Source organism: Dasypus novemcinctus, chromosome 14, assembly GCF_030445035.2.
Source record: "Dasypus novemcinctus isolate mDasNov1 chromosome 14, mDasNov1.1.hap2, whole genome shotgun sequence".
NCBI classification, from domain to species: Eukaryota; Metazoa; Chordata; class Mammalia; order Cingulata; family Dasypodidae; genus Dasypus; species Dasypus novemcinctus.
In genome coordinates, this window is record NC_080686.1 from 16,512,859 (window position 1) to 16,528,897 (window position 16,039).

Sequence of the window (16,039 nt, forward strand, 5' to 3'; positions counted from 1 at the left end):
GCTCACAAATATGTGGAAATTAAACTATGTACTCTTAAACAACCAATGGATCAAAGAAGAACTCATAAGGGAAAATGAGAAATATGAGGCAATTAAAACAAAAATGAAAACGTCTGGAATATTGCAAGAATTACCAAAACGTGACAGAGACACAAAGTGAACACATGCTGTTGGAAAATTAACACTGAGAGACTTGCTCAATGCAGGGTTGCCACAAATCTTCAATTTGTAAAAAACACATCTGTGAAAACTGACATGCAATAAAACAAGGTATGCCTGTACTTGCTCTCTTGCAAATATAAACTCAAGGAAAATCATTGAGCCCCATGAACCCTCTAACCAAGAAAAACCTCATTCCCACTAACTTTTCACAGTTTATCTTGAAAGTGAAGCACTCTTTTAATCCTTAAACAGGAGATGGAGCCTATGAGAGTCTTTCTATTGGAGAAAAAACTTACCCAAATTGTTTACTAGCCTTAGCACATTTACTCAACATCCAGAAAACTTCTAGGAATGAAAAGTGAAAATAAAATGAAAATGAATAAAAATGAAACTCAGAGAGATCAACTGATGGAGCTAAGAAACAGAAGGCTCAGCTTTGGGTAGGGCAGGGAGGGCAGGCGCCTGCCTTCCCTCTGTGTCTCCGAAATCGCTAAGACTGTGTTCATTAAAGGACTATAGTTCTAGAAACAAAGAGGGAGTGGCGTGAAATACCTATTGGCAATATTTAAACCACAAAGAATTAAAACAAACAAACTTGAGGTACTAACTAAAGATAAAATTACAGGATATCAAAGAAATAAACTAACCTAAAGGTAAACCTATTTATTGAGTTCCATAAGCAAACCTTCTGGACCACAGCATATTAAAACTTAATTTAAAATATTAGTGTTCTCTAAATATTAGCTCTATAAATAATTGTAGCAGTTTGATATAATTGATGAATTCCAAAAACAAATATTGGATTATGCCTGTAATCTGATTTGTACCTGAGCATGACTCAGTTATGATTAGGGCATTGCATCCCCACCCCCTTGGTGTGTGAGGACTCACAGATAAAAGGCATGGCAAAGAACAGAGTTGGGGGTTTCTGATGTTAGAGTTTGACGCTGAAGACCCGGGAAGTCAGCACCCGGAGGAAAGAGAAGCCAGCTGCAGGAAGGAAGGAACCTTCAAGCCAGAGTACAGCAAGCCCCAGGAACACAGGAACACAGGAACACAGGAAGGCGGAACCCTCACAGACACTGGCAGCTATCTTTCTCCAAAAAGACTTTGGTGAGGGAAGTAACTTATGCTTCATGGCCTGGTACCTGTAAGCTCCTACCCCAAATAAATATCCTTTATAAATACCAACCAGTTTCTGGTATTTTGCATCAGCACCCATTGGCTGACTAATACATTAATAGAGCAGGAGTTTGCTGCATTTTGTGTGTGTGTGTGGATGTGGGTGAGTGGGTAGGTGGGTGGGTGGATGGATGGATGGATGGATGGATGGATGGGCAGAGAGACAGATGGGCAGGCAGGCAGGCAAGGGATGGGCGGAAAAAAGTTAGGAAGTAAGTTAGTGAGGAAGTTAGGAAGGGAAGGAAATTAGGAAGGAAGGAAGTTAGGAAGGACAGAAGTTGGGAAGGGAAGGGGAGGGGAGGGGAGGGGAGCGGAGAGGTGGGGAACATTTATTTGCCATTCACTACTTTACAATAACAATTCTCCCAATTTGGTTTGAAAAGGGATAACAGGTGACTTCTGTCAAAGCCTAAATAAGGAACAACAGAAATGACATATTTGATATTTGGAGTGAGAATCCTTTAATAACTATATTCATTTCCAGAGAACAATAAATACAGAAATTGCAAGCTATATATGTAACAGTAACGTTTTCCTTACATAAAGAAAGGACCTACTTTATACAACTGAATGGGCAAACACTTTTATCAGAAATCAGCATGGGAAAAAGCTACACAACAGAAGAAAATTACAAGTAAAATGAAAAATTATTTATTCTTGACCCTAGATACTGAGATTCACACTCCAGGTACATGGTAACGGCTAAACTGGAAAGCTGGAAATGCAGACTGGAGAAAACAGTTCAGCTTCGAGCAGCAGCAGTCTGAGGTTGCTCAGATTGTAACTGTTTACCAAGATACTCCCTAAAAAATAAGAAATAAAATAAGGCAAATTAGAATATAAATGACAATCTCTTTCAAAGATGAAGCACAATATACACTATCATACAGACTCTAACACCTAAAGAAATAGTTGCATAGATGTGATAAAACCAAAAGTCCTTGAATACTAAATGTCTCCAAATTTCAAAACTATTTATGTTGTATGGGTGCTGAATAGAGTTCCCATTCTTCATATGGACTTTCTGAACACTGTTTACCATTAACAAACAAGTCATTATACCTAAAAACAAGTCATTCTGTGCACACAAACAAAAATTACAAGGCAGTAGCTAGCATCTCTCTTGTAAAACCTACTTTCCTGTCAGGTGAAATGTCTTGTTTACTGCTGCTACCAAGAAGTCCAAGAAGTTATTTAAAAATCAACCTAAGTCAGATGGCCCAAGAAATTAGGGGGAGGGTAGGGGGAACATTTGAACATAGGAGATTGTCAGGTATGTAGTTGAAATTATAATGTAGAGAAAACTCCTTAGAAAATATAATAAGGAAAGTTACCTGTTTAAGATGCTTAAGGGAGGCATCTGACACAGGGCAGGCTTCTAGGGAGTGTGTGAGTGCTCACTTTCTCATAGAGGGTTATATCATTGGATGGTGACCCATACAATGAGAGTGAAGGTATACTGACATCCTGGGGAGGACTGATGTTCCTCAAACAGAGGGAATTGTCTCTCTCAAGAGAATTGGTGGCTCCCAATGGGTTAGGGCAGTCGAGTATGACAAGCCCTCAACACTGCTGCAAGTATCTCTGAATATGGTCCCTCAAGTAATGAAGATTGATTGTCATGGTGGGCCCTGAGGGGAGGGGGAAAGAGGTGTTGAATAGATGGAATCAGTGTAACTGTGGGGCCATGGAAGTGATCCACAAGATCTTGCAATGATGGATATAGTACAGGTTAAATTACACCAAAAATGTATAAAAGTCTATAGGCTAAAATGTAAACCATAAGGTAAAACATAAGATAACTAAAAATTTAGAAAATTGTATAGTCTAAAATATAAACCATAATGTAAACCCAAATGGAACCATGTCTGAAAGCTATTATTTCAACATCTATACATCAGCTGCAGCAAATACAATATGAACATGTAAAAAGATCATTGCTGGGAAAGGGACAAAGTGCTTGATGTTGGATATATGGGAGTACCATATATTGTATATGTAAATTACTGTGATCTGAAACTTTTGTGAAGACAAACTTAGTAAGTAGAAAAAAGGAGGTAGACACTGAGGAATAAATGGAAGAAACTGCCTTGCCACTGTACATACAGGGCAACACCTATAGCAGTGACGAAAGGCAAAACGTCAAGAACAAAGCTTTTTCATTTTTTCATTTTTTGATACCCCAATTCATTTTAATTTTTCTAAATTAGTATGTATTCTATATTTAACCTTTAAACCCATCATTATATTCCATTTTACTATTAATGGAACCTGGCAATATATTAGGCTTCATTTTTAAAGACATTTTGGACCACAGAGAGGTTCAACTATGGCAGGGAAGGAACACTGGTGTGGGGTGTTACTGATAGGGGGCACATGGTTGGGAGGGAGTTCTCCAGGGCATGTATGCAGGGTACATAAAAATGTCTGGGTATTTTCATAGTTGAGGGAGTGCTGAGTTCCTAGCCAGGGGAGTTCTATCAAATTCCCCAATGGAACAGCAACAATCCCCCAAGTGCAATGGCAAAGACCAATAAAGATGGATGGTCCAACAATGAGCCCTTGATACTGATGGCTACAATTATGAGCCTGTGTGCCTGAAATATGAACTAGGCCTACATCTGCAGGGTGCCTAAGAGTTACCCTCTAAGAGCCTCCATGTTGCTCAAATGTGGCCACTCTCTAAGCCAGACTCAGCATGTAAATGCATTGCCTGCTCCCCCAGCATGGGACATGACTCCCGGGGATGAGCCTCCCTGGTGCCAAGGCATTACTATCAAGTACCAGCTGATGATGTAACTAGAAAAAGACCTTGAATAAAAGGGTCAACTCAGACCAGCAGAATATCTCAGCCTACATGTAATATCAGGTGTTAAAAACTGCTTTATGACTTTGGAAAAAAGGGGGAAATGGAAAGGACAAATGAGTTTATATGGCTATGAGTCGCCAAAAAAAGAGTCAGGAGGTCATCAGAGGGATAATGTTTATGCATGCCTCAACAACGTCCCAGAGACAGCCAAAGTAGAGAGAAGTTCAGGTACTGGTTCTCCTGAGGGTGACAGAGACCCACATGTTCTATGATCATGGCAGATGGCTCTGGAGTTCAGTGCCATGTCAGTTGGTCCTACTTTGGAGTTTGTGTTCCTGAGTGTGATGGAGTTGGACTCAGATATGACCTTTCTACACATGCCTCTTCTGTTACTTTTACCGAACCTGTAGTTGGCACTGGGGTTGGTGTATACTCAGGAGACCTGAATCTCAGCAGACTTGCAACTCCTACCATCTGGTTTATTGGACTTACCCCGGCCAGCTAACAGGGAGGTGAAGAAGGTCAACCACCACACCAGAGAGCCAAGAGTGCCTACAACTATAAGCAGGATAACTGAATCCATCATCCACGTGGAATCTAAGCCCCCTCTTGATATAGAGGGGGAGTGGAAAGCCAGGCCCTGAGCCTCAGCAGACTTGCAACTCCTACCATCTGGTTTATTGGACTTACCCCGGCCAGCTAACAGGGAGGTGAAGAAGGTCAACCACCACACCTGAGAGCCAAGAGTGCCTACAACTATAAGCAGGATAACTGAATCCATCATCCAAGTGGAATCTAAGCCCCCTCTTGATATAGAGGGGGAGTGGACATAACCATCCCAAGGTCCACAGGTTGGAGGAATAGAGTATGGATTAGAGTGGACTTACTGATATTCCACAATGGAACGATTGTGATTAGTAATGGAAGAAATTGTAGCATTGATGTGGAGAAAGTGGCCATGGTAGCTGCTGAGGCTAGAGAGAGGGAAGAAGAGATGTGATGTGGGGGCATTTTCAGGACTTGGAGTTGTCCTGGGTGGTACTGCAGGGAGAGATACTGGACACTGTATGTCCTGCCATGGCCTACTAAGTGGCCATGGGGAAGAGTGTAAACTACAATGTAAACCACTATCCATGTGGTGCAGCAGTGCTCCAAAATGTATTCACTAAATGCAATGAATGTGCCATGATGATGTTTTTGATGTGGGAGGGGTAGGGGAGTAAATGGGGACCTCATATTGTTTGAATGTAACATTTTAAAAAAATAAGAAAAAAAATGAAAGAAAAAGAAATAGGCAGAGACCAAAAAAAAAAAAAAATCAACCTAATTATTCCAAGTAAGTAGCCTGATACATATAAAACAAATCTCTTGATGTTAGAGAATACAAGTATCTATACTTTAGGGTTTACACAAGAGCACATGAAAAGAAATCTCTGAAAAGAACATCAAGAATAACAACACCAATAAAACTTTTAAACTTTTTAATCAAGCATTTACTATGCATGACTAGGATTGTCTAAAGCCTTCACAAAAACTCGTATTTAATCCACACAATATTCAAAATAGCTGTTTTTACAGATGGGGCAAATGTGGTTGAGAGCAGTTGTCTCCAAACTCTTTAGCCCATATTCTCCTTGAGAAAAAAATTAAGCCGGCATCCAGAGTATGTGCATATTTTATTATTACTTTTATTATTAATACTTACAGTACCATTCTTAACCTCAGGGCAGAAAACAGTCTTTTCCCTATCTTCCTGTGAAGGATTTGCACAAACATTTGTTTCAGAACGAGCTAGTAATGACCAGAAAGAGGAATTTTGAAAGGAATGTTAGAAGATTCCCTTCTACAAAAAGAACAAAGAAAAAAACCAAGAATTTGGAAATAGAGACCTAGATGCACCCAGCCACCACTTCAGAGGTGTGCTGGCTCAGGGCGCTGCCTGACCTCTTGGGGCCACAACTGCCCTCTGGGACAATGGCACTTCTCAATGGTTTTGTCAGAGCTAAGGGGGCAATGTGTGTGAAAGCACTTGGCCCAGGATCTGATTTGGCAATGCCATTTCCTCTTCTCTCTTTAGCAACCACTCATTCACCGGCTCCTTGTTTCAGCCCCTCCAGGAGACATCACTTTGGGTGCCACCAGCCTTGCCTCTCTCCTCAGAGTCACAGATAAGTATTTTACCTGCCATGCTCTCCCTCTCTGCTATCACAGCCTTAGTCCAAAGTTATTGAAGAGGTGAAGCAAAAATGAGAAAAGATGGAAGCATTCTGAATAGGAAAGAGAAGGGATAAACAAGAGAGAAGTAGTCGAGGACAAGAGGGGAGAGGACACCCTTGAGCCAGGTTTATGTGTGAATCCTCACGACCAGGGGAGAGACCCTGTGACAACTATGTGACAGAGGCCTTCTAGAAGGTATAAGAAAGTGAACTATGATTTAAAATACTGGGAGACTAGAAGAAATATCCTGATATGAAAATGATTTTTCACTCTTAGAGTAAGAAAGTTCTTATCACTAGGCTCATTGATTTTGAACACTACATCAAAACTCCTTTTATTTTATTTATTTTGAGGAACTACTTTGACATAATGTAGACAGTGGTGTTCTTATTTCTGATCAACAGTAAGTCAATAGTTCTTTCTAATTTGTGCAAAGGTCAAAAGGGAAGACATTCTACAAAAGTTATTAATAGAAAAAGACAAGAGGTCATCTTTAGTGTCACCAAGACCAGAAGCAGCCTGGACTAGGAAATAGGTGGGACTGCAGAGATTTGGTGGTTTTTTTAAATTTTTTTTTGGCAGGGGGACAGTTATTATAAAATTTTCATAGCTTAAGTTTGGTTTTTTCCCACACATACTCAAGGAATTAAGCCTGAAACTAGATATGCTTCTTTCAATAGGTTTACAAATATACTGCTTTCAAATGTTACGCTGTTTGTTTACTGTAAATTCTTTGAAAACAACTTCAAAGTGTGCTCAAAGGCTCCGTGCTCCCCTTCAATTACAATCCACCACGGTTCTTTTAAGAAAGGACCCATGTCAAGGACCATATTCTAAATGGAAGTTTCCAAGACAACAGGGAGGAGAACATGTCAAAGGCTCCGAGAGCACAGCGCTGTGGGCAGTACTTGTGAATTCAGTCACACGTAGAGGCCACAGCTACTCTACTCCTTTCAGAGATGTGGAGGGCAGATTCTTTCCCATATAAACTAACTGATATTTAGGGACAATAGTCCATCCTTGGGACGTGAGGAGGTGACCAATCTCTTCACAAAAGAGGCATGTGGAAGTAGCCTCGACATAGGAGGATATTAAAAGGGACCTGTGGTAAACTGCTCTGGGAGAGAACCTCCCAGCTTCCAACTCTGACCTCCCCCCACCTTCTACTCCTCTGTGTTCCTGTCCAATCATTTACAAAGTAACACCTCTCCTACACCCTTATATTCCCCTACACACAAGGTGGCCCAGAGGCATCATTCCTTCTTTATTACCTTTCCTTTGTCTACTGACCAAAATCTGTGTAATTTAGGGTTTAAGGAAGGACAAAAATGCACACAGATGTAAAGGGTCCAGCTGAGAAATCACTTGTCAAGCACAAGTGGTTAGGTTAGGTACAGCTATCAGCGTGCACGGAGCCCATGGAAGGACTCTCCTCCTGAGGGTTTCTTAAAAGTACTGTTATGAGATGTGGAGTTTTAAAGTGTCAAACCATCAAATGAAAAAGATACTGTTATATAGGAAAAGGACTGTGCCTCTACAAAGCTTTCCACTCAGCTTGTAAAACTATGTAATCTTCTCCCCTGGTGCATATGGCAACAATTAGTCAATAATAATAATAATAATAATAATAATAATAATAATAATAAACAGTTCTTAAGACTTGGAGACCCAAACCCACCTCTGAACTCTGTGATCCCAGAATCATGGGGACTTAGACTGGTTCCCATGATCCTGCACTTTATTACAGGCTGTCATGGACACTTCATCATAGGCACTCCCACCCTCTAGACTCTTTAGTCTTTACAGCATTCCATGTGTACTGGGTATTGTCTCCATTTTGCATGTGCAGGAACAGAGCCTCAGGAAACCTCAAATGGAGAAAATAGTATGGCCGGGTTTGGATCCTGCTCACCTTCTATTGTGAGGGTGGGCAGCTCCCAGCAAGAACTGGGAAAGGCAGAGAAAGGAGACACTTACCCTATTTTCACAGATCAGAAAACATGAGAGAGTGTGAATAATTTCTTCATATTCAGGTTACACTGGTATCAGACAATGGAAAAACTATTATGGATTTTACCCCAGAGGATTATAACATATCTATAAAAATATTTTAAATAAATTAATCTGTGGGAATGATGCCACCAAGATGGAGCAGTAAAGTGCTCCAGGATTCAATCCCCCCACAGAATTTTCAAATTACAACAAAAACTAGTATGGTTATACTCTTTCTCAGAGCTCTGAAAAACAGTTAAAGGGTTGTAGTAACCAGTGAGCACCAAATTAAAAAAAAAAAACAACCTAGAAGCAGTTGAAAACCTTGTGGCACTGTCACCTGTCATTCCCCCACCTCCTACCTGGCATGCTCCCAGTGTCTTAGTTCTAGTGGCAGCAGAGGAACCCGTGTGTGGACACTAAGATGTGTGCATGTCTGTACCACGCTATCTGGTGGCAGCCTTAAGGACTGATCCAGGACAATGGTCTCTGGCTCCCCATCCCAGAACATGTCCTGTACATACAGCAGCTACCAGGGCAGCAAGAATACTGGAGGACAACAGGCAAACTGCAGTTGCCCAGGACAAAGCAGTCCCAGATGTAGGACATACAATAGTATCCAGACAGGAGAAAAGGGGCATTCAAATACGTGAAAATTGGTGAATGCCAAGGCCACACATATATGCCAGTCAAGACCCATGCTCAGAAAAGCCACTGGCTATTCCTTAGAATAAAACTTCAATTTTAATTTTAAAAATCCATGGAACTATACTATACAAACTGAACCCTAAGCTAATCAATGGACTTTAATTAATAGTACATTTATAAAAATGTGCTATCATCAATTGTAACAAATGTTCCACACCAATGTAAGATATTGGTGGTGGGGTAGTACATGGGAATCCTGTATTTTATCCATAATTGTTCTGTAAACCCACAACTTCTCTAAATAAAGAAAAAAAAAACACCAAAAACATATGTATCATAATAGAAAATGAATTTCATTTAACATAAAAACTCTTGACAATGCCTATGCCATAAAAGAAATACTAAATATTTATTTTCAATGGATTACAAATAATTACTTAAAAACTCTCAAAGGAAGATGTTTTAAAAGAGCATGAAGCCCAAACAACGATCTGTGCCAAAGAAGGTTAAGTCATACGACCCCAAAGACCTAACACTCAACATGCAAAGCAACTATTTATAACTTTAATGCATACTATAAGGGTAGATACTGTAAGTAACATCTAGGAAAGGGCAGGAGGCAACTTCCAGGCACCTTCCTGCTGCCTGGAACATCCCCACCATCTGTAACCATGACGATGAGGACCAAGCCCTAGGGTAGTGGAATGTGGAGCTAAATCCAGGAGGGTCTCATGGAAAGTAACCATTTTGGCCCTGGGCTGCCCAGCACCACACTTTTGAATGAAAAGGAAACAAAAGTCTAGCCTGATTTTTTGGGTTTCTGTCATATTGTTAGCTGAAGCTATCCTTCTAACCACGTCTTTTCTTGAATAAAAATATTAATATCTGTACTAGATACACACTGGCTTCAATGAAAGTATACAGGACTAGATCAATCGGCCTGGGATTTAAAATATGCTTAGGTAACAGCTTATCTACAAACTTAAATAGATGTAGGCAGATGGCAAAAGGACTCAGATTTTTCTTTCAAAGACTGAAATTCTGGAACTTTTTGCAGTAGCCTGTTTCGACATGCAGCAGTCTTAACACAATTTCCACCTGAGACCTCATGTGTTATTTGTTGCCCCTTCCTCTAATTCTCAAATCATATGATTTAATTCTCAAATCAATGATTTATCAAATCATAAATAACACAGTGAAGCTTAACGAACAACACAGAAAATCTGGAGCACCCCAGAAAATAATCAGCAAGGTTAAAGTATATTATGACTGCATAAAAATATTCCGTTTGGGAATACGGTATTACTAAAGATTCATTTACACAAAGAGAAAGGAAAGTAGAAAACAGAACAGGTGGGGGAAAAAAAACAGAACGTGACGATTTGCTTTTATATTACTTTTTGGAAAGGATTCTAAGATTCAAATTCACTGCTATATGAGAACTTGGTCTGAAGAGCATTGAAAGCTAGCAAGAAAGCATTTAGTGGAGGAAAAAATAAGATGAAACCTTTAATTAGCAAAATGTAGAATAAATCAGAATTCTTTTTTAAACATTTTACATCACAACTTATACTCAAAACAATGTCAAAAACCATTCAAGGAAAAAATATAGGAGCCATCTAATAGTTACCTATTCTTTGAAAAGAATGTCTACTTTTCTAGTGTTATGCCACAAATAAGAACACTTTCAACAACAGTAAATATTTTCTTATATAAGAAAACCTATACATTTTCTTTTTCATTTAACAACCAAACTTGACTATACACCGATAAATTACCAAATTTGCTCTAATTTACTTGTTACTAAAGCAAAATAACTTCTACTAGCAATTTTCTCCAAATTGGGAGCTTTTTTGTTCAAAAGTTTCAACTTAAAATTTTGATACTTCAGGAAATTAACTATTTTTACAATATAAACAGCCTATTCTTAGATTCCCATGTTTTAAAAGTATTTTTGTATTTTAGGCCAAATGCACTTTAAAAATATTGGGTTCAACATAAGTACTAAAGTCAACAAAGTTAAAGTAAATTATGGCTACTGGATTCTGAATAGAATAGCATGATACCACTGGATTCTGAATAGACAGCATGATACCAAGAGGAAAATCAAAATATTATTTAAAGAAGAGAAACCCAAACAAGTAAAATATCCTATTGTCACCCAACAAATAACTTCTTTATATTTGACATCTTAAAGCTTAAAAACATAAAATAAGTATGAGAAACATTACTTCAAAGAGATTGCAAATGATAAAATAAAAAGATTTTGCTTTTGTAAATTAAAAGTCATCATTTGCAAAATATAACAAAGAGATATTTAAAACAGGTTGTAACATAGGTTTTTGACTATTTAAAACTAGAATATTTAATGTAAATTAAATAATTCATTTTTTTTACTTTACAGTTAAAACAGCATTATATTTTTACAATTAACAAGCAAAATGTTTAAATAAGATGGAAATTACCAGCATAATATAAAAAGCCAAGATATTTACCTGATTAAAATATTTATAACTCATACTCTGCCTATTCCTAAAAAAGTTTGGGAAGTTGCTTAAACTAGGACTCAGCTGCCAGGCAAGAGTTACATTTTTCTTGTAAGTTATTTTCTTATTCCCAAAGAAATAAGTCACTTTCCCTTTCATTGGCAACAGACTGATCACCCTAAACTTAAAAGTCAGGTTGAGAAGGTTGAGAAATGGGGGTGGAAAAACATCTCTTTCCTTTAAAAAAGAACCAAGAGCGGAAGCAGTGATTAAATGAACCAAAAGAATGGAAGGCTGGGCAATCAATCTACTGGGGCCAATCCATTAAATCACGTACTATATAGGACAGGAGCAAGATGTAAACTCAGCCAGCCTCTCTGCACAAAAGCCAGAGGATGGGAGGAACAAAAGGAGAGTGAAAAGACCAAAAAAATCACTACACGAACGGTAGATGGTAGGCATGGTGGCTGCAACTGGGGTAGAAATGGGGGGATGGGGGAAGTGGGAGGGAGGGCAGGTGGGAAGAAACAGTGGTAACAATAGCAAGCAACGGACCTTGACATTGAAAACAGGCTGAAAGGAGGATGCAGACAGACTAGCTCCACAGCACAGCTATTTGCATGCAAATCCAGAGCCCCCAAAGTACCCTGTTATCAAGAACCCACACTGTGATGACTGTGATGGGGTGATAGGGTATGAACAACTTTACACCCCATTAGCTCCCCTCCCCCGCGCCCCCGCCCCCAAGTTGCCTTGCTGAACACCATGATACAGTGACACCAAATTTGGAATTTGGGGCTACGCAACTCTTAACTCCCATAAATGGGATAATCCGGGCACTTACTTAACCCTTGTGCCTGACATTCATATCTATAAAAATGAAAACAGTAACATCTACATTGCAGAAATACTGTGAAGATTCAAAAAGATGACATGAGCCTCTAGTTCGTGCCTCCTGAGTGCCTCAGGAACGTGAACTCTGTCCCTCCCATGGTGTGGATTAGGAGTGTTCCTTTACGCCTCCACCTGGCATCTATAATGCATACATTAACTAACAGACTGGAAAATATAACCCCAAATTAAGTTTGGAACGTTCAATCTTTAGCTGTGAGGAAAACATGCAGTCGACATGAATTAGACCCTCCAATTTGCTGGTTCATTTCAACTACTACTTAGCTGCTAAATTAGTCCAGATAAGAGAAGTTTTAATCCCATGATTAGAAGGGGTGTCTGGCAGGGAAGTCTGTCTGCCCATTTAGTAGAGCCAATCTCCACAGGATTGCCTTTGCGTACATTAACAATCCCTTCCCGCCGCCACAATCCCTTCCCGCCGCCTCGGGGCCTTCCTCCAATCACCCAGCTCTGCCATCTTCCATTTCTCCCACTCTAACTCCTTCTGTCAGCATTTAAATACCTCCTATATTAAGCAAATAATAACAAAAATCCAGTAAGTACTGCCCTTTCCCCCCGCTCTCCCAATGAAGCTTCCAGAGAGACGCCGACCCTTCCTTCTTCACCATCCTCCCCTGACTGCGGTGCCATCTGCAGCCCACCCCCAGGCGCATTCTTATCACTGCATCCCACGTACACTGCTCAGTCCTCTCTGCTTTACTCTGCACTGCACACCACTTCCTCGGTCCTTCTTGAAATCTACTCTTTTCCTTTTGCTTCCCAAATAGCATATGTCTCTGCTTCGCTCCCAATTTTCCAGCCGTTTCTCCTTAAGTCAGTCTTTCCCCCCACCATACCCTCCCTGTGTGCAATCTATTCTGTCAGCCCCTTGAATGTTTTTGTCTCACTCTCTAACGGTTCTTTTTTTATGTTTGTTTTTACAAAGAAACACTCCCTCTTTCTCTGCCCTGGTCCCCTGGTTACCTCTAATCTGCTTTCTATGTCTGCAAATTTGCTATTTCTAGTCATCTAAGTCTTTTCATACAATTTTCCTCCTTATTTGGCTTATTTCACTGAACGTAATGTTTTCTAGGTTCTTCCATGCTGCATCACGTTTTATGAGTTCTTTCTTATGGCCGAATAATATGCCATTGTGTGTACGTACAACTGTTTTAGTTTCCTCAATGCTAAAGCAAATACCAGGCAACGGGTTGGCTTAAACAATGGGGATTTATTGGCTCACGGTTTTGAGCTAGGAGAAGTCCAAGTCAAGGCGTCATCAAGGCAGTGCTTTCTTCCCAAAGACTGGCTTTCTGGGACTGGCCATCCCAATCCTTGGTCTTGGCCTTTCTATCACGCCCACAGCAGCCTCCCCTGGCCTCTCCCTTCTCTTCTGGGTTCTGGTGACTTTCAGCTTCTGGCTGTTTCCTCTGTGATCTTCCTATGTGGCCTTCAGTATTAGGATTAAGACCTATCCTGGGGGAAGTGGACTTGGCCCAGTGGTTAGGGCGTCCGTCTACCACATGGAAGGTCCACAGTTCAAACCCCGGGCCTCCTTGACCCGTGTGGAGCTGGCCCATGCGCAGTGCTGATGCGCGCAAGGAGTGCCCTGCCACGCAGGGGTGTCCCCCGCGTAGGGGAGCCCCATGAGCAAGGAGTGCACCCTGCAAGGAGAGGGGCCAGTGCAAAAGAAAGTGCAGCCTGCCCAGGAGTGGCACTGCACACATGGAGAGCTGATGCAGCAAGACGACTCAACAACAACAACAAAAAAAACGAGACACAGAGTCCCGGTGCTGCTGACAAGGACAGAAGCAGACACAGAAGAACACACAGTGAATGGACACAGAGAGCAGACAACTGGGGGGCGGGGAGCAGGGAGAGTGGGAGAGAAATAAATAAAATAAATCTTTAAAAAAAAAAAAAAGACCTATCCTGGGTCACACCTTATCTGAAGTGATTCAAAAGGTCCTATTTACAATGAGTTCACACCACAGGAACGGGTTAAGTTTAAGAACATGTTTTTCTGGGGTACACAGCTCCAAACCACCAGAACCACATTTTGTTTATCCATTCATTTGTTGATGGACATTTGGATTGTTTCCACCTTTTGGCTACTGTGAACAACACTGCTATAGACACTGGTGTACAAGGATCTGTTGGCAACCCTGTTATCACTTTCTTTGGGTAGATATAAAGTGAGATTGCCAGGTCATATTATTATTTAACTTTTTAAGGAACCACGGTATTGTTTCCCACAGTGTCTGCACCACTTTACATTCTCACCAACAATTCACTAAAATTCTAAATTCTCCAAATCTTCTCCAAGGCTTGTTATTTTCCATTTCTTTTTAAATAAATAGCCATCCTTGTGGGTGTGAAGGAATATTTCACAGTGGTTTTGATCTGCATTTCCCTAGTAGCTAATGATATCAGGCACCTTCATATATTTATCGGCCATTTGTTTATCTTCTTCGGCAAAACGTCTCTTCATATCCTTTGCCCATTTTTTAATTGGGTTGTTTGTCTTTTTCATTGACTAACAGTGGTTCTTTAGCCTTTGCTGGATCAGAGACCTCTGAGAATTTGATGGAAAGCATGGACTCTTCCCTCAAAAAAATATTTATGCACACATTTTTGCATACAATTTCAGTGAGTTAACCCAAAAGCCTCCTCTGTTCTTCACATACTTTTTGAGATAATCTCATCTACTTCTGTGGCTTCAATTCTCTCGTTACCTATTACTCTAAATCCACTGCTCTAGCCTACATGTAGAGATGCACTTGAGCACCGAATTGATATGCTTGCTATCTTTTGGCTCTTTCCATGGATATAATACAGAAACATCAAATACAATGTGTCCAATCCATAAAATGAACTCCTCACTGCATTCAAATCCTATTCCTCCTTCTAAGTCCCCTATATTAGTAAATAAATATCAACCAGCTGAAAGAAGCCTGTCATTCTTGACCCATCACATTCACCACCAATATAACTCGAGATCAAGTCCTGTCACCTCTGTCTTCTTAATATCTCAAAGAATTAGTCTCTTCTCTCTTCTTGCTGCCACCACTACTGTTAAGGACACACCTCACACCTCAGTCAACACGACAGTCCCCTAGCCAGTTTCCACGCTTCCAAACCTGCCACGCAGCAGGTAGGGTGACGCTGTGAAGCATGAGTCTTCCCATGGTGCTATCGTGTTGAAAGTCTTCCAGGAGCTTCCCAGTGCTCTCAGGAGAATGCCCACAGCCCAGATCACAACAAGGAAGGGTCCCTGGTATGGAGCTTCCCCTGCCCAGCCAGCCTCACCTCTGACCACACACCCTGCACGCCCCCATCTTCCAACATCTTCCACTCGTCACATGGGACTATAGAGCACATGAAATAGGGTGAGGCCAAATTGAGACGTGCTGTCAGTAGAAAACACACGCCAGGATTTGAAGATTTAGTACGACAAAAAGAATGGAAAACATCCCTTTAAAATTTTTAAGTTGATTACTTATTGAAATGACAACATAGATATATTGGATTAAATAAATATATTATTAAAATTAACTTTACTGTTTCCTCTTACCCTTTTTAAACGTGGTTATTAGAAAATGTTAAATGTTACCTATAGCTTTTATTAGTGGCTCGCATTAGATTTCACCTG

The 16,039-nt window shown here is 40.4% G+C and overlaps 1 protein-coding gene across 2 annotated transcripts in view; it reads right to left on the reverse strand.

The window, feature by feature from the left end:
- Nucleotides 1-1,781: 1,781 nt before the first annotated feature.
- The window catches only part of ATP6V1H (ATPase H+ transporting V1 subunit H), a 127,372-nt gene continuing 113,114 nt past the window's right edge, over nt 1,782-16,039 (reverse strand). For both annotated transcript variants that reach the window (XM_004479847.3, XM_004479848.3), the window contains one exon: nt 1,782-2,147. In XM_004479847.3, the coding sequence (XP_004479904.1) occupies nt 2,087-2,147 (61 nt within the window). In that variant the 3' untranslated portion in view covers nt 1,782-2,086. The remainder of the gene's footprint in view (nt 2,148-16,039) is intronic.